Source organism: Lycorma delicatula, chromosome 10 (genome assembly GCF_047948215.1).
Source record: "Lycorma delicatula isolate Av1 chromosome 10, ASM4794821v1, whole genome shotgun sequence".
Lineage (NCBI taxonomy): Eukaryota > Metazoa > Arthropoda > Insecta > Hemiptera > Fulgoridae > Lycorma > Lycorma delicatula.
In genome coordinates this window covers 29569370-29592371 of record NC_134464.1, presented here as the reverse complement: position 1 = coordinate 29592371, position 23002 = coordinate 29569370, and the positions used below count along the sequence as shown (strand labels likewise).

The 23002-nt window shown below is 32.1% G+C and overlaps 1 protein-coding gene across 3 annotated transcripts; it reads right to left on the bottom strand.

Moving 5' to 3' along the window:
* Positions 1–3484: 3484 nt before the first annotated feature.
* On the bottom strand, positions 3485–20798 carry LOC142331140 (uncharacterized). 3 transcript variants are annotated; one of them, XM_075376841.1, is made up of 4 exons: positions 20707–20798; positions 13365–13453; positions 6422–6568; positions 3485–4397 (listed from the first exon to the last, which is right to left on the bottom strand). In XM_075376841.1, exons 2-4 carry the CDS (start codon positions 13413–13415, stop codon positions 3498–3500), a joined length of 1098 nt encoding a protein of 365 aa, XP_075232956.1. In that variant the 5' UTR covers positions 13416–13453; positions 20707–20798; the 3' UTR covers positions 3485–3497. The 3 variants fall into 3 exon arrangements, with proteins under 3 accessions (XP_075232956.1, XP_075232957.1, XP_075232958.1); XM_075376842.1 differs by having other exon boundaries at positions 20685–20778; XM_075376843.1 differs by having other exon boundaries at positions 20738–20776.
* Between the last annotated feature and the right edge of the window lie 2204 nt (positions 20799–23002).

The window sequence follows — 23002 nt, the reverse complement described above, 5'->3', positions numbered from 1 at the left end:
TTATTGAATTTGAATTTTCAGTTGACCATCTGACTATTCTTCAAATTTTTTATTGCGTTTCTTGTAAAAATAGCTTCGTTGGTGAATAAAATGTAATGAGCAATATTTTGTTTTTCTAGTACCCATCAACAAAAATTTAATCTTAATTCACTGTCACCTGGTTGAAGATTTTGAACAGTTTGCAAAGGATAAAGATAAATGTTCTCTTTCTTTAGTGTTCTCTAGACTAAAATATAAGATATGCCTGCTCGATTTGCAAGAGCTGAGTTGAGGACTGCTGCAGTATCATTTGAACGATATTTTCTTGTTCAAGTACAGACGGCTCTACAGGACGCTCAATGGAACAAGCAACCATTGGAAAAGATGCATTAGTTCGTAAGTTATTGAAAACTAAGGAAAGTGTTTCATGAGTAGGAATGCTTCTATTCAGAAATGTTCATTCATATTCACATTTTGTGCCCAGCTACTTCCATTAGTAAAACCATAAATGAAAACAATATCTGCTTATTCTTGATTTGAAAATTAGAATGGCACTTCAATTTTTAAATATACAGATCATAAAAAGCACATATACACTACACAACTCACAGGTCAGGTGGATGGTCTAACACTAGTATTTTATGCTTGGCTAGAAACATCTTGACAGACAATGCAGTGTGAGCCAGTGCGTTGTCTTGATGAAGAACCCATGACTTGTTCTTCTACAATTCGGATCGTTTTTTTTAAATATTTTTTCATGGAGTTGAGCAAGGATCTCAAGGTAATAATGTTGATTAATAGTTTGACCTTCACGAATCCAGTGAGGGTATACAATCTCCCATGAATATTAAAAAAAAAAACAATCATCGTTTTGAATTTTGATTTGCTTATTCAAATTTTTTTAGCTCTGTGAAGTTGGGGCCTTCCAATGCATGGATTGACGCCTAGTTTCTGGATCATAAGTGAAAAACCAAGATTCATCACATGTTACTACTCATTCCAAGAAGTTTGGATCATTTTAAATGGCATTCAAAGTGTCAGAACAAACATTTTCACATGCTTCTTTTTGTTCAATTGTGAAAATCTTAGGCACCATTTTCATATATACATTTTGCATGTTAAAATTGTTATGTAAAATTTGCCTTATGCATTCTTTGTCAATTCCTACAGTTTCAGTAATCTCATGAAAAGTTAACCGATGGCCAGATCGGATCAGATTACCAATATTTTCAATATTTTTATCTGGTTTTGACGTGGAAGGGTGACTTGGGCGAACATCATCTTCAACATTATCTCAGCCTTGGAAACACTTAAACCAATCAAAAACCTGTTCACATGATAAACATTCATTACCATATACTCTTTTTTAAAAAATATAAGTTTCAGTAGTGGTTTTTCCAAGTATCATATGAAATTTCATGACAATTCTTTGCTCTAATAAAGTAGTTATTTTTTTGGCAAAACAAAAATTAAAGAAGACCACAGCCAGACTAATATGTCTACAGAAACTGGATTGGCAACAATCTAAATTGTATGAATTTGGTACATGTGCAGTTCTTCTGTAGTATTAGTCTCGTTATTTAATAGCCAAATCTCATATATTACCACTTGAAATATATTAAATAAAACTTAGTAAACAGTGGATTGGGAAAAAACTCTTCAGCGATACAAGGGTTATTTTTTTTCCAGGTCCGATTGGTAACGAAATTAAAACCACAGTGAAAATAACAAATTTTTTATTTGTAACAAGTACTTACATAGTTACACTATTTCTCTATGTAGTCGCCACTCCGATTTCAAAATTTGTCGTAGCGTGGTACCAACTTTCCAATACCCTCGTCATAGAACGGAGCCACTGTGTTTTCAGCCATGTTTGTATGTTGGTCTGCAGCTCGATGTCTGTGCCAAAATGATGTCCTCCTAGCCAGCGTTTCATGTGAGCAAAGAGGTGAAAATCGGATGGAGCCAAGTCCGGGCTGTATGGTGGGTGATCAAACACTTCCCAACGAAAACGCTGCAGGAACTTCTTTGTTACAGCTGCAGTGTGCGGCCGAGCGTTGTCATGGAGAAAGACAATGCCTGATGACAACATTCCTCTCCGCTTATTCTGAATTGCCCTTTGTAGATGTTGAAGAGTCACGCAGTATAAGGCTGCAGTGATGGTCGTGCCACGTTCCATGAATTCCACCAAGAGAATTCCATTCTGCTCCCAGAACACAGTAGCCATACACTTTCTGTTGGAGAAGGTTCGCTTGAACTTCTTTGATTTACTGGGAGAATGAGAATGCATCCACTGTTTGGATTGTTCTTTTGTTTCTTCAGTTTCGAAATGGACCCATGTCTCATCCCCTGTGACAATTTTGTTCAAAAAATCTTCTCCTTCATTGTGGTAGCGCTGGAGAAACGTTAGGGAGGCGTCCATTCTCATTGTTTTGTGATGGTCAGACAGCAACTTGGAAACCCATCTCGCACACAGTTTGAGGTACTGTTGTCTCTCATCACAATGGTTTAGAGAGCTGACCTTGAAATTTCAGGAAACGAATCACTCAATACAGAAATTGTGAACCAACGATTTTCTCGAATTGCCTCATCCACTCGCTCAACGAAATCATCAGTTGACACTCGCTTTCTTCCCTGACCGCCTGCATCATCAACATCTGCATTTCCTGCTTTAAAGTTCCTGCACCATTGTCGCACTTTGCTGTCACTCATTGAAGTTTCACATTCTTATTTGTCGATGAATTTCAGCTGCATTACATCCCTCAGTCTGAAGAAATCGAATTACCGCACGCACTTGGCACTTGGCGGATGATGCTATTGTTGTAGACATGTTTACGTGTCTAAGCTGCGTGTTCAAAACTAAACGAAGTGATGCGGCGTGATTGAAGGACATACTAGAGACGCTGCGCAACACATATGCGCAAAAGTTCATCCAATTTTTGTGTGGGTTTTTATTTCGCAACCGATCGGACCTTGAAAAAAAAATAACCCTCTTAGAATGGGCTATTAGTGGCACTTATTATTTCAGAAACAGTAATAGTTACTAGTAATATTAAATGTCTAATGTTTTCTAAAAATGATAATACAGAAAATCACATTTAAAACAGTTGTTCATAAACCATTTACTTTTTGCTTAGGTATTTCATAAATACTATTATTTACCAATTCAGCAGAGGAAGTATGCAATGAATAAATATATTTTTAAATCTTTTCACGTAGTCGTAATAATCTATAATTTAAATGATATGTAACAAAACCTAATGCTACATTTTGAATAAGAACTAACATATTTCTAAGGATTTCTGTCAGTAGTAAGAAATGCTATCAAATTACATCTTCTATAAAACAGTTTTCTTCGAAGTCAAAAACCTACTTTTCAGAATATGTTAATATTTTAATACTTTGTTAGTACTAAAATGTTTCATTGAGAATTTTCTTTTGAAAGATTTTAGAAAAAATTATAACTATTAAACTTTTCTTTAGCTGATTTTTTTCATAACTTTTGGCAAAAATTAGAACTAAAAAACTTCTTTTTGGTGGGTATTAAAATGTCTTTTTAAATTACCTTTCTTATTAAAGGACTTTCCACAAATATTACATGTAAACATCAAGAATTCAGCATGATCATCAAGATGATACGTTAAAGATATAATATCATCAAAAGACTTCTGACAAATACTGCAGATGAATTTTTTCTCACTATAATGAATGCTATTAACATGTTTTTTCAATGATCTTTTTCGACTAAAACACTTTTGACAAAAATCACACATGTATGTCTTTTCTTTAGTGTGAATGTTAACATGGCTCATTAAATTCCATTTTCTATCGAAGGACTTTGGGCAGTAACTGCAAGTAAATCTTTTCCTGTAATTATGTTCGCTAAAATGTTCCCTTAGATTACTTTCACTTTTAAATCTTTTATTACAACATTTGCATCTATATTCCCAAACATCTCTATTCTGCTGCATTAATTCTTCATCACTAATCTTCTTGGTACACGTCTGTAACCTTTTATTGATGTACAAACTATTACTTTTATTTATTTTACCTAAACTGCAACAATGCAATTCTAAACAAATACTGCCGCAAAATGTCTTATTACATGCATCACAACTAAAGTTACTTTTATTTTCTTTAAAATGATTTGAAATATCTTTTTCTGTGATAAACAATTTAGCACAACACTTACATCGAATTATATCATCTCTTTCACAACAGTCATGATTACTATGCTCTAATGGATTTTCAAATCTAACTAAACATATACTGCAATAGACTTTAGTTTCATTATCAGCACCGTTAACCTGTGGTAAATTGTGGCTGTTTACATTTGTTTCATCACTGCTAAATAGAAGATGTTTTGATAAATTTTCAGCATCTTCCTCCACTGAATTAACTATCTCTGTACCTAAATCCTGTAACAATAATATTTTTCATAAACATTTTTTATTTTAGTATTATATTCTCAAAAAGCTTTAAGGATAATGTTTTAACATGGAAGACAGAATCAGGTGAAAAATTACCAGATATCAAACTTGAAACCAGCTGATCTAGAAACCAGTTTGCTAACCACACTACTTCAGCTCACCAGGCAAAACAATACTTATATAGTAGATGACATTATGACCTTTTTTCTAATATGAAAAAAAATGAAAGGAGATGTAAGATTTCTTGACTAAACAAAACTACCTCTACTAAATTTTCTAAATAACTTTTAAGGCTAAACAAATTAAAATCACAATAACATCAGATAAAAATATCCTAAGAAAATCTAAAAAAAAATCAAGCAAAGTACTGCTTGATTTAACTTTTATAAATGTATTGAAAATAAATTACTTCTCATTTTGGGTCTAGAATATAATGTAGCTGCTACAGCTACTTTATTTTAATACCCCTTTGAGCATAAAGAAAAATGCAAAAAAAAATTTAATAAAAATTAAAAGTTAGATCCAAAAAACAAAATATATACTTTTTTGAGGTGGGGAATAAATTTAATAAATATTTTTCTAAAAATATTCATATATATATATATATATATATATATATATATGTTAAGCTTAACAAATTTGCTTATGTAAAGTTTTCTCTACAATACAGGTTTGGTCAATCCTGAGCTAAAAGACCATACAAAAGCAGTGCACATGTATACACACATATGGTTTTTTGTACTATATGAAATTGTTAGCCCCTAAAAAGATTGCAAAAAAGGTGAAAAGGTATTTTCAACGTCTACGAAGGGCAATTCAGAATAAGTGGAGAGGAATGTTGTCATCAGGCATTGTCTTTCTCCATGACAATGCTCGGCCGCACACTGCAGCTGTAACAAAGAAGCTCCTGCAGCATTTTTGTTGGGAAGTGTTTGATCACCCACCATACAGCCCGGACTTGGCTCCATCCGATTTTCACCTCTTTGCTCACATGAAACGCTGGCTAGGAGGATAACATTTTGGCACAGACATCGAGCTGCAGACCAGCATAGAAACATGGCTGAAAACATAGGCAGCTCCATTCTATGACGAGGGTATTGGAAAGTTGGTACCACGCTATGACAAACGTCTAAATCGGAGTGGCGACTATGTAGAGAAATAGAGTAACTACGTAAGTACTTGTTACAAATAAAAAATTGTTTATTTTTACTGTGGTTTTAATTTCACGACCAATCGGACCTTGAAAAAAAAATAACCCTCGTATATTGAGAATAAAAAAAAATTAAGTATATTTAAGAATTATATAAACTGTCATTTAAATTTTTGCCAAAGGAAATTTCTATACGGCAGTCACTTAAAATAAAAACTGCTGCTTTGGTGCTTGAATTCTTGGCAATTGCTTCAAAAGATGACAATGTTTAAAAGGGCTACACAGTCCATCTATATAAGCAAGTGAATGGGTGATAGAGTAATCTAACAATTTAGAAGGGCACATATTTCAAAACTTTGACCCTCATAAAGGACCCCCAGATGTTTCAATAAACATTTCCTGAAAGACATCCCCTGCCTAATTTTTGATGGAGAACTCGAATCAGATTTCAAAACCTGCGAGAGCAAACAATCTGGATTCATCCAAACCGAATTGTAGAATACATGGTATTAAAAAATATGAGTTCATTAACTATTATGAAATAGTAAAAATTATCAAGAAACTATTAAAATGGAGAACTCTTACTAAATAAATATATTTTTATAAATGTTACATCTGAAATATGTGGTTGCCTTTCATCAAGAATCATTGAAAATAAATGATAATAAATTTATTCACAGAAAATAATAACAAGATAAATATAAATTAATAACATCTATCTATACATGATGAGAAAGAGAAAATTAAACAAAGGAAGGAATAAACGTAACATTCATCGCATCACAGTACTTGCTTATTGCCTAACCATATGTCTTTAATTTATAAAATATATATATGCTAAAAATTAAAAAAAAAATCTTACCATTTCTTCATGTTTAATCAACACTTGTTCAAATTTAACTGATGATAAATTGCAACCGTCAGGGTCTGATTTAATATCATTTGTTTCTATACAAAGAGGGTCTTCTTTTATAAGCTCATCTGAACACAAGTTACCATCATCCACTTCCTGTAGCATAAAATATTTTATATGAAAATCTGCAATGATGCTTATCTTATCCTCCTTAAACAATTCTTTTTAATAAGTAGACTACTTAAGTAAACCCAAATGTAAAATATTTTTAAGGTAAATAAAATAGGGATTAATTTTAATAAGTAGATCAATTCAAAAACAGTTGAAGTCGAAACCTGGAATATCATTAACTATGCTGAGAAAACACATTAATTAAAACTAGTACATGTTAAGACAAATATGTTTTATTAGATTACTGAGATGTCAACCACAGTATTTGGCAAATACTTTAAATAAATTCCATTTAAAAATATACTTTCATACTAAATGAAATTCACATATTATTGAATTAAATGTCCAGATATTCTAACTACAACATTATTGCAATGAAATGTAAGATTGAAGTTTAACCCAAGCTAGCTTTTCTGACAGATGACTTTGTTTCTTAAAACAAAAGTTCAGTGCTGTTAGAAAAACTATAGTTACACAGAATAATCAAATATTTTGATCATTAATTCATATTTGATTTTTTCAATTTTGGTACAAATTGAATGCTTATATTTGTAGTTTCTTCTATGCATCAATAATTTTTGACATTACAATTCTCCAAGTTATCACAGTAGCCGGAAATCAGTTGATTTTTCAAGTGTTTGCCATCATTTTTGGTAGATTTCATAAGAAAGCTACCTATTGTAATGGGTACCATGATTCAATTTCTGGAAAATTCTGACATCTTTGTGTTTCCCATCCCGCAGACCCCAAAACCACCATCAGTTTGAAAGTTTATATATATTTCACTTTTTTGTGGACACAATAACTGCCGCAATTTTGCGCCAATCACTTTCAAATTGATACATAAAATACGATGACCCAAAATCTCAGACGAGTTTGTTAATGGCCAAAATTGGACCATGGGGGTGGAAATGTGGGGTTTTTTTAAAAAAACAAAATATCACTATAACTTTCTTATTAAGTAAAGTATTGAATTCGTTTAAGTTCCTACTATTCTTTGGATAAGGGTCTAAAGTTTTTTGATATCATCAACCACAGGCCCGCAGGGCGGTGGGGGGGGGGGGGAAAAATGGGGTTTCAAAGACAAAAAAAAATCATACCTCCCTAAATAGGCATAGTATTGAATCGGTTTAAAGTGGTCGTTAGTCCTCTAAACATTACCTAAAACTTTTGCTGAAACAATTTTTGATATGATCAATTATAACACGGGATGACCAAAATATTGTTGGAATTGTAAGAATATGGAGCTTGTCATATGCTAAACATGCTAACCACTGTAGTATTGAGTAAATTTGTAGTTTTTCTTAACTTTAAGATGGAATCTTTTTTATCCCCTACTTAGCACTGATGAAATCTACCTCTGCCTTCCAGCGTGCCAAAAGGGATTTTTTGTAATTACAGTACAGATTGCTTTGATTACATTCTATGTTATTTACAATTTTTTTTTTATTGCAAATAGTATATATGTACAAAAAATACAGCTTTTGTATATTTTGGTTTACAATATTTTGAAAACTAGGAGTCACATTGCTGAAAAGTAAAACTTATATTTGTATATAAAATCCAAAATGTTTAATTTCCTTAAACAAATTTTTTAAGCGTACCACTTTAATATAGCTGCAATTTTTTCCATTCTATTTCAAACATTAATATGTATAATATAATGAAGACAAATCATTGCAAAATTCACAAAAACAATTTGCCACTACACAAATAAAAGATTTCTAGTTTTAAATGTTAGGAAACAAAAGAACAAAGAGATGAAAGTTGATGATGTGTTTTCTAAACGGATTTCTTTTCACATGAATTTTTAAGTATAATAGTCTATGGTAGAATTTAGAGCTAGTGTGGACTGTATTTTTCATGAGATGGTAGATAATGAGATGAAGCAACACTATGTTCTTCTTGAATCGTTATATTTAATTTCTTGTCACCCTTGACATTTTGATTGAATTACAATAGTTACATTAAACTTAAGGATGTATAACACTTTAGCCATAATTGAACTTGAACATTATCAAGAAAGTATGAGTCCCCTTGGACTGAAATGAAAATATGACCACACTGTGCAGGATTCTGACGTAGAATATAACTAACACTAATTATCCATCCAGACAAAATGAAAAATGTGACTGCACTGGGTGCGATTCTAACGTAGAATGGTGATATTAGATTAACTTGCCGGCCAGCGCTAGTATATGTTAGAGTGCAGCACCAACCGGCTCAACATGGAACAAAACAGTCTATACCAGAATAAATTACATCTAAAGTGTAATGGTACGATAAATATTTGCATTTTATGCTTTGTAATAAACCCACCATCTTACAATATCAATTGTATTAGATGTGGTACTACGTTTTTTCTATAAATAACAGGTACTTACCAAAAATGTAGGGGTACTTAAAATTTGAACTTCTTTTATAATAAATATTTAAATGCAAAGCTATATAAGGATTGTGTTTATAGAGGGCTGAATATCTTATAATAATTCAACAATACCAATTTTAATAATAAACAATATTTAAAGAAGAAAATGTTTTATTTAATACCTAAAATCTATTATTAATCAAGGATTATGGATGTAGACAGCAGTTTAATTATAGAAGTTTCTTTAAATCTGAAAATTTTTTCTGTTACAGTGTTGAAAATTATACCTTGCCCACTTTATGCAATACTGTATGGCGGAAATAATCCAATTTAGACCCCTCTAGGAAGATGATATTTCAGATAATAGGCAGTTTTAGGGAAAGGTAATTAGTAAAGGTGCAGAAGGGTGACAGATAGAAGTCACCTGGTAAGGTGGAAGAATGACAAGTTTTTTCAGTCGTGTACTGCTTGGGTGATGGTTAGATTAGATTAAATTTGAGAAACAGGATGACCAGTTTGGCAAGGCAAGATATTACAGATGGAACCTGGGTGGCAGCTGACCCAATTCCTGTGACATTAGTCCAAGGAAGAAGGAATAAAGTTTAATGAAGGAGAGAAAAGAAAGTGAACAATCAAGCTATAGAAAAAGTGCAACTGCTTAGAGAGTAGTTTACAAAACATGGGTGGCTGTCAAAACCCGTAGGTGGCAGTTAGTACTCTTGCAATTAATAGATTTTATGTTATAGTTGATTAAGGAGTGTTGACAATAAAGGTATCCGGGTTTCTTCTTGGGCGTAACATCTACATGATAAAGAGTGAGGTTCATCAGTGGTCCAATTGTTAAAGAATGGTAAGTGTACAGAAATTCTCTTTCAAATTGTTGGACTTTCTGATGTTTGCATACAGGATAGTAGGGTTAGTAATATTAGTTAAGATTATTATTATTAGGTAAAATTAGTTCTTTAAACCAGGGCTTCTTAAACTGTGGGTCGCGACCCCCAGGGGGGTCGCGAGACTACTGAAAGGGGGTCGCAAAGATCTGATACTTTTCAATCATTATAAATAAAATTTTAAAATTAGTATACACACTACGTACAAATATAAATACAAATAAAAATCATACAAAATACTATTGTAGTTTTATTATAACTATTTTTTGAAAAAAGTGGCAATGCAAAACTGTTATGTAGGGCCTATAAATGAAAATATGGAAGTAGCATTTAAAATAATAAATACAACGCGCTCCTCGATTTTCAACTGAACGTTCGACATTGATGTCTGGCCGCCGGCGTCAGTGTTTGCAAGATAACTTAGTGATTATAAGTACCCAGACGCCGCGTCGCCTTACAGCTTAAACATACAATACGGAAGCATAATCAAGCTAGGCTAGGCGAATCGGCATATTATTTTTATAAAAGAATAATAAAAAAAATTAAATGAAAGCTTCTTTTTCGGCGTCTTTGTGATACGGTGCCTTTGTGCGCTGCACACTTTGAACACGCCATGCGTCGGGGTTGATCTGATCGTAATTTGTTGTCATTGCACTGGTAAAGATTCGAGTGTAGTTATTTTTCTGTTTGTACTTCAGTTTGGACTCAGCTTTGTCTTCGTAGTGACACGTGTGTATTTACTGTGTAATTTTCAGTTGGTGTTTTTAATTATTACGTTAAAGTTCAACTACATTTTGTTTAATTATTTATTATTATTTAACCATCATGGATAAATGGCTAATTAAAATTCCAACTAATAAGTCTGCCACGCCGTCACAACCAAGTTGCAGTGCTTCAAATCCGACTTCTAGCAAAACAAAAAAAAGAAAATATGACGAATCATATTTGCAGTATGGCTTCACATGCTCTTCTCACAACAATGAAGAACAACCAGTGTGCTTAATTTGCAAAGAAGTTTTGGCTGCAGAAAGCATGAAACCGTCAAAACTGCAACGACATTTGAATACTAAACATGCAACGTTATCAAAAAAGCCAATAGAATATTTTGAGCGTCTTTTGCAAACATCAAATAAAGAAAAGAACACTTTGGAGAAGTATGTTACTTTGAATGATAAATATCTATTGGCATCGTATGAAGTTTCGTATTTGATAGCAAAAACGAAAAAGCCTTTTACTATTGGAGAGCAACTTTTACTACCTGCAGCTATAAGAATGTCTGAAATTGTTCATGGAAAACAGTATGCTGCTGAAATTAGTAAAATTCCATTATCAAATGACACTGTGTCCAAAAGAATTTCAGACATTAGCAATGATCAATTTCAACAGCTTCTTATGAGGCTTAAAGACAGCTGAAAGTTTGCAATACAACTGGACGAGTCGACAGACATTTCAAAAATGGCACAGTGGTTACTTTTTGTAAGATATATTTATGAGGGAAGCATTCATGAAGATATACTGTTTTGTCGTCCTCTGGAAGGTCATACTCGTGGAAAAGATATATATAAAAAAGTAAATGAGTTTTTTGAAAAAGAAGGATTAAATTGGAAAAATTGTGTTGGTGTGTGCACGGACGGTGCTGCAGCAATGACCGAACAAGATCTTGGTTTTACAGCATTTGTTAAAGCTGGAAATGATCATATTACATTTACACATTGTATGATTCACCGAGAGGCACTTGTTGTTAAAAAAATTGCACCAGAATTAAACACTGTGTTTTTTGATGCAGTCAAAATCATTAACTTTATTAAAAGTCGAGCACTTAATAGTCGATTGTTTAAAAATTTGTGCATTGATATGGATTATACAAGTTTATTGTTACATGCTGAAGTTAGGTGGCTATCAAAAGGTCGAAGTTTGAAACGATTATTAACTTTAAAAGATGAAGTTCTTATATTTCTAACAGAGCAAAATTCTAATTTGGCCGATTATTTTCAAGATAATTTATGGCTTCTCAAGCTATGCTATTTGGCAGATATTTTTGATAAAATCAATGATATGAATTTATCAATCCAGGGAGTCTGCGTTAATATGTTTATGTTAAAAAATAAACTTGAGGCCTTTGTTAAAAAATTCTTATATGGAAGAACAGAGTGGAAAGTGGATCGCTCGAAATGTTTCCATTTACTGACGAGTATATAATTAGTAACAATATTTCAAAAAAAAAATACTCCTATAACAAAAATTATAGTTAATCATTTGAAGGATATGGAAGTTTACATGCATAGGTATTTTCCCAATGATATCGATACACAACAATGGATTTGCAATCCATTTTCAATTGAAATGGAAGAAATTAATTTTTTAAACTTAAAAGCACAAGAAGAATTTGCCGAATTAACAAGTGATACTACCTTGCGACTTAGATTTTCTCAAGTGCCTGTGCATGAATTTTGGATAGAAATCAAATCAGAATATCCCCTACTATCGGAAATGGCAATGAACAAATTACTGCCATTTTGTACAACATATTTATGTGAATCAGCCTTTTCCACATTAACTTACATAAAATCAAAATACCGTTCAACTTTAATAAACGTTGAAAATTTATTACGATCTGCACTAACTCAAATTGAGCCTAGATTTAATTATTTGTGTAAAAATAAACAATCACATCCGTCACATTAATATTGTTTGATGTTAATAATATGTTTTTATTAAAAAAATTGTTACAAAAGTTTATTTTTTCTATTGAATATATAGATATAGTTTTATGTTTTCTTATAAAAAAATTGTTACAAAAGTTTATTTTTTCTATTGAATAAATATATATATAGTTTTATGTCATTCTATTTATTGTGTTTTATTACGACCGATATCCCGTCAACGTTTCCAATTATATATATGTGAAATGAATGGGTACGTATTCTTTAATCCTTATTTTATTTACATTGTAAAATAGTGCGATATTACATCTACATCTACGGTTAATATATATTTCATTATATGGAGGAGGGGGTCGTTTAAAATTTCCTAAGCTTGAAGGGGGTCGCTATATAAAAAAGTTTAAGAAGCCCTGCTTTAAACCATAAAGCATGGAAAAACATTGTGAGCAAAGTTCAGAATTATACAACACCCACAGCAGCTGCGGCCAGCCAGCCCCTCCAGTCACCAGCTAGGGATCAAAGAAGAAGAAAATTAGTTATTAGCCCAAAACTAAGTAGAAACTGATTTTTGATTAATCTAGTGGCCAATTCAATGTTTCCTGACTATAGTGAAAAAGATCAAATTAAAAACTGTACTACTGTCGGTGACAGAGCAACTAGCTAGGAGCCTGCTGTGGAACCATTAATGCACAGACACTTGTGTGTTAACAAAAATACTCTTAGTAATGCATGTGTTACACCAGGAAGAAGTCCCTATCTAAGTCCACATCAATTATGAACCAATAAAATTTTTATGAATTGGAAAACAGCATTATTCTAAAAAAATAAAATATCTTTGCCAATTCAATAAATAAACTTACCTCTTCACTAAAATAACAAATTTCTTTTTTCATATTCCCTTCCATTTTCATAAGGTTACAGGATCATTTTCAATTGTTCAAAACGGTATCTAAAAAAGTATCAAGTACTTTAAAATAACACTATTAATGCCAATTAGATATACTTCAATTAATAGTGCACTGTAACTACTTTAAATAACAGAAAAATGTTGTAACTGCATGTCTGTTTTGTAATATATACAACATTTTACATAAGTTTGAATAATCAATGTTGATCACAATATATCAAATGTAGTTTAAAATTGATTATTTTTAAAAACTTATGCTACACATTTTTTTTATCATATAGAATGTAGACCAAGTGATAGTATTAATATGCCACTCGGCACAGATTAAGCTGCAATAAAAATTTTTTTAAAACATTCACATTTTAAAAATATTTTATGTTTCTACTGATAAATCCAAGCATCTTAATGGATCTGTTCAAAGTGAAATATGCAAACTGTGTAATGAATGAGTTTGGCATGTAGCATGATACAACACATTATTGAACAAACTTTAAAGGAATACCTCAATCTTATAGTTAAATAAAATTTTTTTATAAAATTTCATTACTTTGAATTTTCCAATGTTTAGCCTCACATCAGGGAAGAACTTGAATAACCAAGTTTGTATAACAGTACCTTTTAAAATATTTTCAGGTCATCTGCATTTAATATGTTTGTTCAAGTTAACATTATTTATATAAAAAAGAAAGAGAAATGATCTTAAATACGAAATATGAGGTACATCAGAAGTAACAATATCACTAGATGGAAGTATTCCTCTGACCTTTCTTCTAACATTCAAAATACCATTCAAGAAAAAGAAAATTATCTTTTTGAACAGGACTTGTATAGAGAGATAAATTACTTATGAACCACCAAAGAGAATCCAATTATGGTCACTTATATAAAGTAGACTATAATACAGAAAGGGTTAGTTACTTTAAACAATAATACAGTCTATTTCCAGATACAATTGACCAGATACAATTTCATTATTGATAAGATTTTGGACAAAACAAAACAATTTCCCATTTTCTTTTTATTTTCAATTTTATTTATGTTTCATTTTACTTTTAGTTTGATTCATACTCTCTTAAATGCAATATATTTTGAAATTAACTGTTCTGCTGTTATTTAAAACCAAAAAAAAAACAGCAACGAAAATACAACTAATGGAAAAATAAAATTTGGACATGATAATTGGATTTGGACATATAATTAAAATAAATTACATTCTATATTTAAAATACATATTACAATTATGATAACAAAAACAATAGTTTCATTATATAATTAATGTAATACTAGCAAAATAATTATTTCATATCAGTAACCAAGATAATAAATGTAAATTAAACGATTTATCAGATAAGAAACCTCTCTAAAATGTTATTATTTTAAAAATGTGTTTCATTAGATCATACACATTTAAAACTTTTTGATGAAGCAGATATATGAGTGAAAGTACTTAACATTCAAGAAAAAACAATAATAGCAAATGTAAACAATTAATTTTATAAATAAAATAATTTAACATTTTTGAAATTGATGGCATTAACAGCAGCAGCAGCAGCAATATAAGCACTGAAGAAGGTGGTGCTAATTAGTCATGAAAGGTCCTTTGGAAGAACAAATTCTATTAATTAATTAATTAATTATGAAATAAATTCCATATTACCTCTAAAATGGTATACATCCATAATTTTTAAGAAGCAACTTAAATTTTTGTTAGTTTCAGCAGAGTTTTTAAGTGACTGTACCAACAATCCTGGTATGCTCCCCACATCCTTTCATGTGGTTTACCTAGCAGAACCAGTTAATGTAGTGTTGCTTTCTCTCTGCTAGTGTTGTTTCATGACTTTTAGAAATATTTACCAACAATGTTTTACATTTTACAAGTTTTATTCATTTTGGAAATTATTTAGTGGATTTTATTCACCAATCATTTATTATTATAATAGAAATAAGTATATAAAATAAGTCTTTAATTAAATTATTAAGTTTATTTGTGCTCTGAATTTAGATAATTGAAAAATTGAGGCTTTCTTAGTCAAAGATGTTTTTGTACTTTTTATTAGTTGAAACTGGCACTTCAGTCATCCAAAAAAGATATGATCATCAATGCAAGCAGAAGTAAGGAGAATTCTTGTGAACCTAGCAGAAATTAGTTTGAGGATGACATATTTTCTTACTCTTGCTCTGATGACTGTGAGTTACCATTTGACGAAAAATCATCAGGTGATAATGTATTTTGCCCAGCTAAAAAGAATATATAACACTCACAGAATGTGTCTGATCCAATGATAGGAGATTACAACAGAATTGCTAACTTACTGCATTCAATGGAAGAGAAGAAATGTAGGTGATTTGCAAGTGGCCAAATAGTGCTTTTGCCATCAAATACAAAGTAAAATAACATTGTCCATCTTTTATCACACAACTGTGAGACTGGTAAATAATGATCATTATAATGAAACCAAATGTGGAGTTAATTGTTTCAATCATATGTGCAGAATAATGAATTGTTTTTAAAAAAACAAAGCAGTGGCCCTTGTGCATATTTTATTGTAAGATAAATATGGCAAGCATCAATCCTTATATTATTTTGAATAAGTAAGAACATCAAAAGGATATAAGAAAATTACCAGGAAAGAATTCATATATGAGTTATGATAATGGTTGGAAGAGGACCTGAAATTTCAGACTTTCCAGCGATCGCTAAGAACAATAATCCTTAAAGTTCTAAAAAAGGAACCATCATCCACCGAGTCTAATGCTATCCACCGGGTTGGTCTGGTAGTGAACTTGTCATCGCAAATCAGCTGATTTCAAAGTCAAGAGTACTATGGTTCAAATCCTAGTAAAGGCAGTTAGTTACTTTTATATGGATTTGAATGCAGATCATGAATACTGGTGTTCTTTGGTGGTTGGGTTTCAATTAACCACATCTCTCAGGAATGGTCAACAAGACTAACACTTCATTTAGATTCATACAAATCATCCTTATTCATCCTCTGAGGTAATACCTTACAGTGGTTCCAGATGCTTAACAGAATAAGTAGTAATAGAAAAAGAAGAGTCTAATGGTAATAAAAAAAAAAATGACTTGCCAGATTTGTTAGTGTATAAAAAGAAGAATAATCATAAATTAAATTACATTGCTGCAAGAGGCATTTCTGCATTGAACATCATGCAGATGGATTTAAAATTTTTTTTTAATGTATAAGGGAAAAAAGTCAATTATGACATGACCACTAATATTCTAATAACTATATCCGGTACTTATGTATTAATGCCACCGCAGCTACAGCTGCTGTTTAGGTTATGTTGACTTCGTATGTGTATGTTGACTTCGTGTACCGACAAATCGTACGTATATCAAAATAACGTAACTAAATATAACCTACGCTCGCTTTGCTCGCTAACCTCTTATAATTAACATTAAATATGCATAATATATACAACTTATTAATAATATAATCTTAATGTAATAGCACCGAAATCCAATTAATGTTAATCCACCGAAATCCGATTGACTACTTTGTTTTTAAATAAAGCTGTAGCTGCGGTGGCGTTAATACATAAGAGGTTAGCGAGCGAAGCGAGCATAGGTTATATTTAGTTAGGTTATTTTGATATACGTACAATCTGTCAGTACACAAAGTCAACATAACCTAAACAGAAGATGTAGCTGCGGTGGCGTTAATACGTAAGTACCCTATATTTTTATATACTCAATGGAAATGACTCGCACACAGCATCAATATGATGCCTTTCATCTGTGAAAGGTATCATATTGATGCTACAAGGTACATAACCTTGTAAGTTACACCGTATCCTCACCAAACATTTTGTAATTCACTACTGTAAAAGTGTAACATACATTTTTTTTTCAGACTAAAATTTGGTTATATATACAAGTATTGATCCTGCCTAACAATCAGCCAATTTAATATTTAGAACAATCAGAAGGTTAGCAAGTGAAGTGAGCATTAGGTTATGTTTGCCGATATAGTATGAAATTCGTTAGCCACTAGATGCCTAATTCAAATATCAAATGAAAACCAAAGAGACTTCTCATTAGCATGTAATACTATTAGAAAATTATTTTTATGTTGATGATTTTATTTTAGGCTCGACCATCTAGATGAAACTATCCAACTAATGGTTAATGTTTCTAAGCTACTCGATGTTATGGTTTTACATTTCATCAATGGTTCTCTAATAGTCATAACATTGCTACTGCTGAGCATAACTGTTCTATTCCTTTAGCCCAGGAACATGAATTATGTACCTTAGGCATTTTATGGAACAATGCTAGACACATTATCATTTCACATTACTCAATCTATTGATACTAAAAGAACTATTCTCTCTATTATTGCACGAGTATTTTATTACCAGTTAAGTCTTATTGGTCCTATTGTTTTCTATCATAAATGTTTTATGCAATCTTTATGGGAACTTAAAATTAATTGGGATGATAGATTACCCGTAATGATTTCTCAATGGTATAAGTTATACAATCAGTTGCACTTAATTGAATTAATTAAGATAAGTTGTCCAATTAAATTCAACAATGGCATGGAGGTAACTAAATCCAAATACACAGATTTTCAGATGCCTCCATAAAGGGTTACGGCTGTTGTATCTACATTCGAACTTTATTTTCTAATCAAACAATTTCATGTAACTTACTCTGTTCCAAATCAGGACTTGCTCACTTAAAGCAAATAACATTACCAAGGCTTGAATTATCTGGTTGTTTACTACTCTCACGTTTATTAGTGAAGGAAATAAATGCTCTGAATATACATATTGAATTTACAGGAAAGTTAAGGAAAATTTTGGGGTACATAAATTAAAATCTAATAATGTGTTAAACAAAAATGGTACACTGATTTATAATACGAAAGAAAAAATCAATAGGTGGGTGAAATAAATTGAAGAGTTATACAGAGGAAATTAATTAGAAAATTCTGTTACAGAGAAAGAAGAGGATGAAAGGAGAGAAACAATACTGAGATCTGGGTTTAAGGGAGCATTAAGAGATTTGAATGGCAGAAAGGCTCCTGGAATTGATGGAATACCTGCAGAATTACTTTGCAGTGCAGGTGAGGAAGCGATTGATAGATTACACAAACTGGTGTGTAATATTTACGAAAAAGGGCAATTCTGTCAGACTTCAAAAAGAGTGCTAAAGTCATGATACAAAAGAAAACAGGAGCAGATAAATGTGAAGAATACAGAACAATTAACTTAACTAGTCATGCATAAAAAACCTTAACTAGAATTCTGTATAAAAGTATTGAGAGAAGAGTGGAAGAAGTGTTAGGAGAAGATCACTTTGGTTTTAGGAAAGTATAGGGACTAGGGAAGCAATTTTAGTGCTCAGATTAATAGTAGAAGGAATATTGAAGAAAAACAAACCAACATACGGGGCATTTATTGACCTAGAAAAGGCATTCGATAATGTAGATTGGAATAAAATGTTCAGCATTTAAAAAAAATTAGGGTTCAAATACAGAGATAGAAGAACAATTGCTAACATTTACAGGAACCAAACAGAAACAGTAATAATTGAAGAACATAAGAAAGAAGCCGTAATAAAAAAGGGAGTTCGACAAGGATGTTTCCAATCCCCGTTACTTTTTAATCTTAACATAGAACTAGCAGTTAATGATGTTAAAGAACAATTTAGATCTGGAGTAACAGCACAAAGTGAAAAGATAAAGATGCTACGATTTGCTGATGATATAGTAATTCTAGCTGAGAGTTAAAGATTTAGAAGAAACAATAAATGGCATGGATAAAGTCTTACACAAGAACCACCACATGAAAATAAACAAGAACAAAACGAAAGTAATGAAATGTAATAGAAATAACGAAGAACGAAGACCATTGAATGCAAAAATAGGAAAATAAAAGTTTATGGAGGTAGAAGAATTTTGTTATTCGGATAGTAGAATTACTAAAGATGGACGAAGTAGGAATGATATAAAATGCTGAATAGCATAGGGGAAACAAATCTTCATTCAGAAATATAATTTGTTTACATCAAAAATTAATTTAAATATCAGGAAAACATTTTTGAAAGCATATGTTTGGAGAGTAGCTTTATATGGAGGTGAAGCTTGGATGATTGGAGTACCAGAGAAGAAAATATTAGAAGCTTTTGAAATGTGGTGCAATAGGAGAATGTTAAAAGTCAAATGGGTAGATAAAGTGACAAATGAAGAGGTGTTGAAAAAGGAAATTGATGAAATTGTCATTTATGATGAAAGAAACATTTAGAAAAATAAAATTAAAAGAAGATACAGACTTATAGGCCACAAATTAAGGCATCCTGGAATATTTGCTTTAATATTGGAGGGAAAGGTAGAAGGGAAAAATTTTGCAGGCAGGCAATGTTTGGAAGATGTAAAACAAATTGTTAGGGATGTAGGATGTAGAGGTATACCGAAATGAAACGACTGGCACTAAATAGGGAATCTTGGTGAGCTGCATCAAACCAGTCAAATGACTGAAGGCAAAAAAAAAAAAAAATCGAGTGATATTAACAATACCCAAAAGTTTGCAATTTATTGGTCAACTCAAGTACTAACATGTAAGTACCGAAAATTGTCTGAGTGTCTAAGGTAATTGTCTGAGTATCAACAAATCACTATGTTGACATAACATGGGCATTTGGAAAAAGTTCATGCACAGCTGAGTGATTAAATATATAATCTTTCATTCAAAACTGGATGTCTTCCCTCCAAATCCTAAAGCAATAAATTATGAATATTTGAAAGATATTCCAGTGGTAGAAAATCAGTCGGGGTTTGGGTTTTCGCAAACAACTTCAACTTGGTTTATACCAGAAGCTGCCAACAAAAGAAAAGCATTCCCTAACAACTTAATGCATTAAAACCATACTGTGTATTGATCCTTATACTGGTAACAGATAAGGCTAATTAATCAATTTTACGTTTTTTTAACATATTAAATACAGTATGAGGAAAAACTCTGTTTACAGGTTTGTAATCTACGCAAAAACAATTCCGAGAAAAGCAAGCAGAAAGTTGTTTCTGCTTGCTGTACAATCTTTCTCAACATCGTAAAACCTATAAAATTTCTTACTGCAATTTTAAGAAAACTCTTGAAATTTAAGAAAAATTTCGATGAATTAACCATGTAAAAAGAAGTATTATACCTAACCTAGATAAGAGACAGAGTTTACTCAGAATAGTTCGTGAGAAAAATATTCTTCGTTTCTATCAAATAAAGTAAACAAATTCAGGAATTTACTTACTACACAGCCTAATGCTACTAACCAAGTTTTTCGGTAGGGCAATAACAAATTACCTTTAACAAAATTTTGTTTGCAACTAACAAATGAGAAATTTACATAAAACAATCGAATTGCATGTATATATTCAACATCGATAATCTTATCACAATCGATACTTAAAATATATGCAAAATGATTAAGAAAACCGTGATTATTTAGGAATGCGAAGCAAGTAGTTAGTCCATAATTCTTAGTATGCGTAAAATATTCTGAAAGAATGGGTTAAAAAGAATTGTGACGTGTTAGGTTTTACTCAACAAGTATTTTACAATGGCTTTATGTACTGATACAGGTTGTTTTTACAGTTTCTCTTGATTCTTTAAAAACGATAATATTAAAGTAATAATTTGATTATCTACAATGGTATAACTACCATATTTATGTTATCTATATACTAAATAATTATGTTGTCTGAATAAAGTATTTATTTATGTAAAGAGACTCATTTCTATAACTCTAATTCTCTCCTTGAAGTCTACTTTTGTGTGTCAAACATGTGTAAAAATTAGAAAAACAATCTGCGGGAGAGTGTTGAAAATTGGTTGGGTTGAAAGATACTTAAATGAATGACTTAGAAGAAAGACATTTATGAGGTGCTACCCTAAAGTTCGGGGAATTTGACCATAAAAATAAAATAGCTTACCATAACTTATAATTTCCAGTGTCTCCTTCAAAGTAATCCCCTTGGGCATAGATACAGTGATCCCAGCGTTTTTCCCATGATTCCATGCATCTCTGTAAGTCTGCAGGTGTAAGTGTTCGAAGCACGTTGTGCGTTTCTTCCTGAATCTCCTCAATTGTGTTAAAACGACGGCCTTTCAATTGAAATTTTATTTTCGGAAAGAGAAAAAAGTCGCACGGGGCAAGGTCAGGCGAATAGGGCGGGTGGGAAATCACTACCGTCTTTTTGGAAGCCAAGAAATACCGAACGGCTAGCGATGTGTGCGCGGGCGTGTTGTCATGGTGCAGAACCCAGCTGTTGTTCCCCCTCAGATCTGAACGTTTGCGCCTAATGCTTTCACATAACCGCTTCAAAACTTCACAATAGAACATCCCATTGACAGTTTGACCAAGAGGAACAAATTCCTTATGGATAATGCCTTTGATGTTGAAAAAAACAATTATCATGGACTTCACGTTGCTGCGAACTTGGCGTGCTTTTTTTGGCCGCGGTGAACTTGGCGACTTCCACTGCGACGACTGCTGCTTAGTTTCAGGGTCATACCCGTACACCCATGTCTCATCACCGGTTATGATGTTGGAGATGAAGTTAGGGTCATCTCTTGCTGAATTTTTCAATTCACTACAGACAACTACGCGATTTTGTTTCTGGTCCTTGTTCAACAGTCTCGGTACAAATTTTGCAGCAATGCGTCTCATGTTCAAATTGTCCGACAAGATGCGTTGCACGGAAACATATAACATTTGTACGATTTTCAAACATTGTGCAATCGTACAATTGTTTGTCTATGATCTGCAACAATAGCCTCTTGCACTTTCGCGATGTTTTCCGGTGTTGAGCTTGTTGATGTTCTTCCTGAACACTCATCGTCATCGACTGTCGTTTGTTCATCTTTCAACCGTTTGTACCGCAAAAAAGTTTTACTTTTGCACATAACATTGTCACCAAATGCTTCCACAAGCATGTACCAGTTTTTTTATGCATGAAGCAAAATTTGATGCAGGTTCTTTGCTCTTTAAAATCTGCCATTTAGAACTTCGCCGAAGCAGTAAAACACAATGTTACACAACCGCATGTATGTCAACAATGCAGCCTCTCACCGTCATAGCTGTTGGAACAATGATTCACAAAGAATACTGTTGGCCACGTCTTGTGGCAGCAGGTCATAACAGCAATGGTTTGCGCGTGAAATTCAAATTCCCCAAACTTTTGGGTAGCACCTCGTATAGTAGAATTTTGTTAAAATAACAGAGTTGGTGACTCCTAAATTAAGGTATACAGGTTTAGTGAATGTATCTAGAAGGAAATGATTAAAATGAAAGGTTGTAAAAATTTAGAATAAACAAAACAGATAATAATTGAGTAACTAGGAGGTTTATTAAAGGTCTGATATGTAGTAGAAAGGAACAGAGAAGTGCCTGAAGTGTTTGACATCACTCAAATGACTGAAGTCAATGGTCTATCAAATGGCCACCCATGAAATGGTGGCTGTAGAAGGCACTACTACTACTTAGTACTGAAACCTTGTTAAAATTAATTCACATAATCTCTGCCTTTTAAGAGATTAAAGATTGATTGAATCAGTAATAGTTGGAAT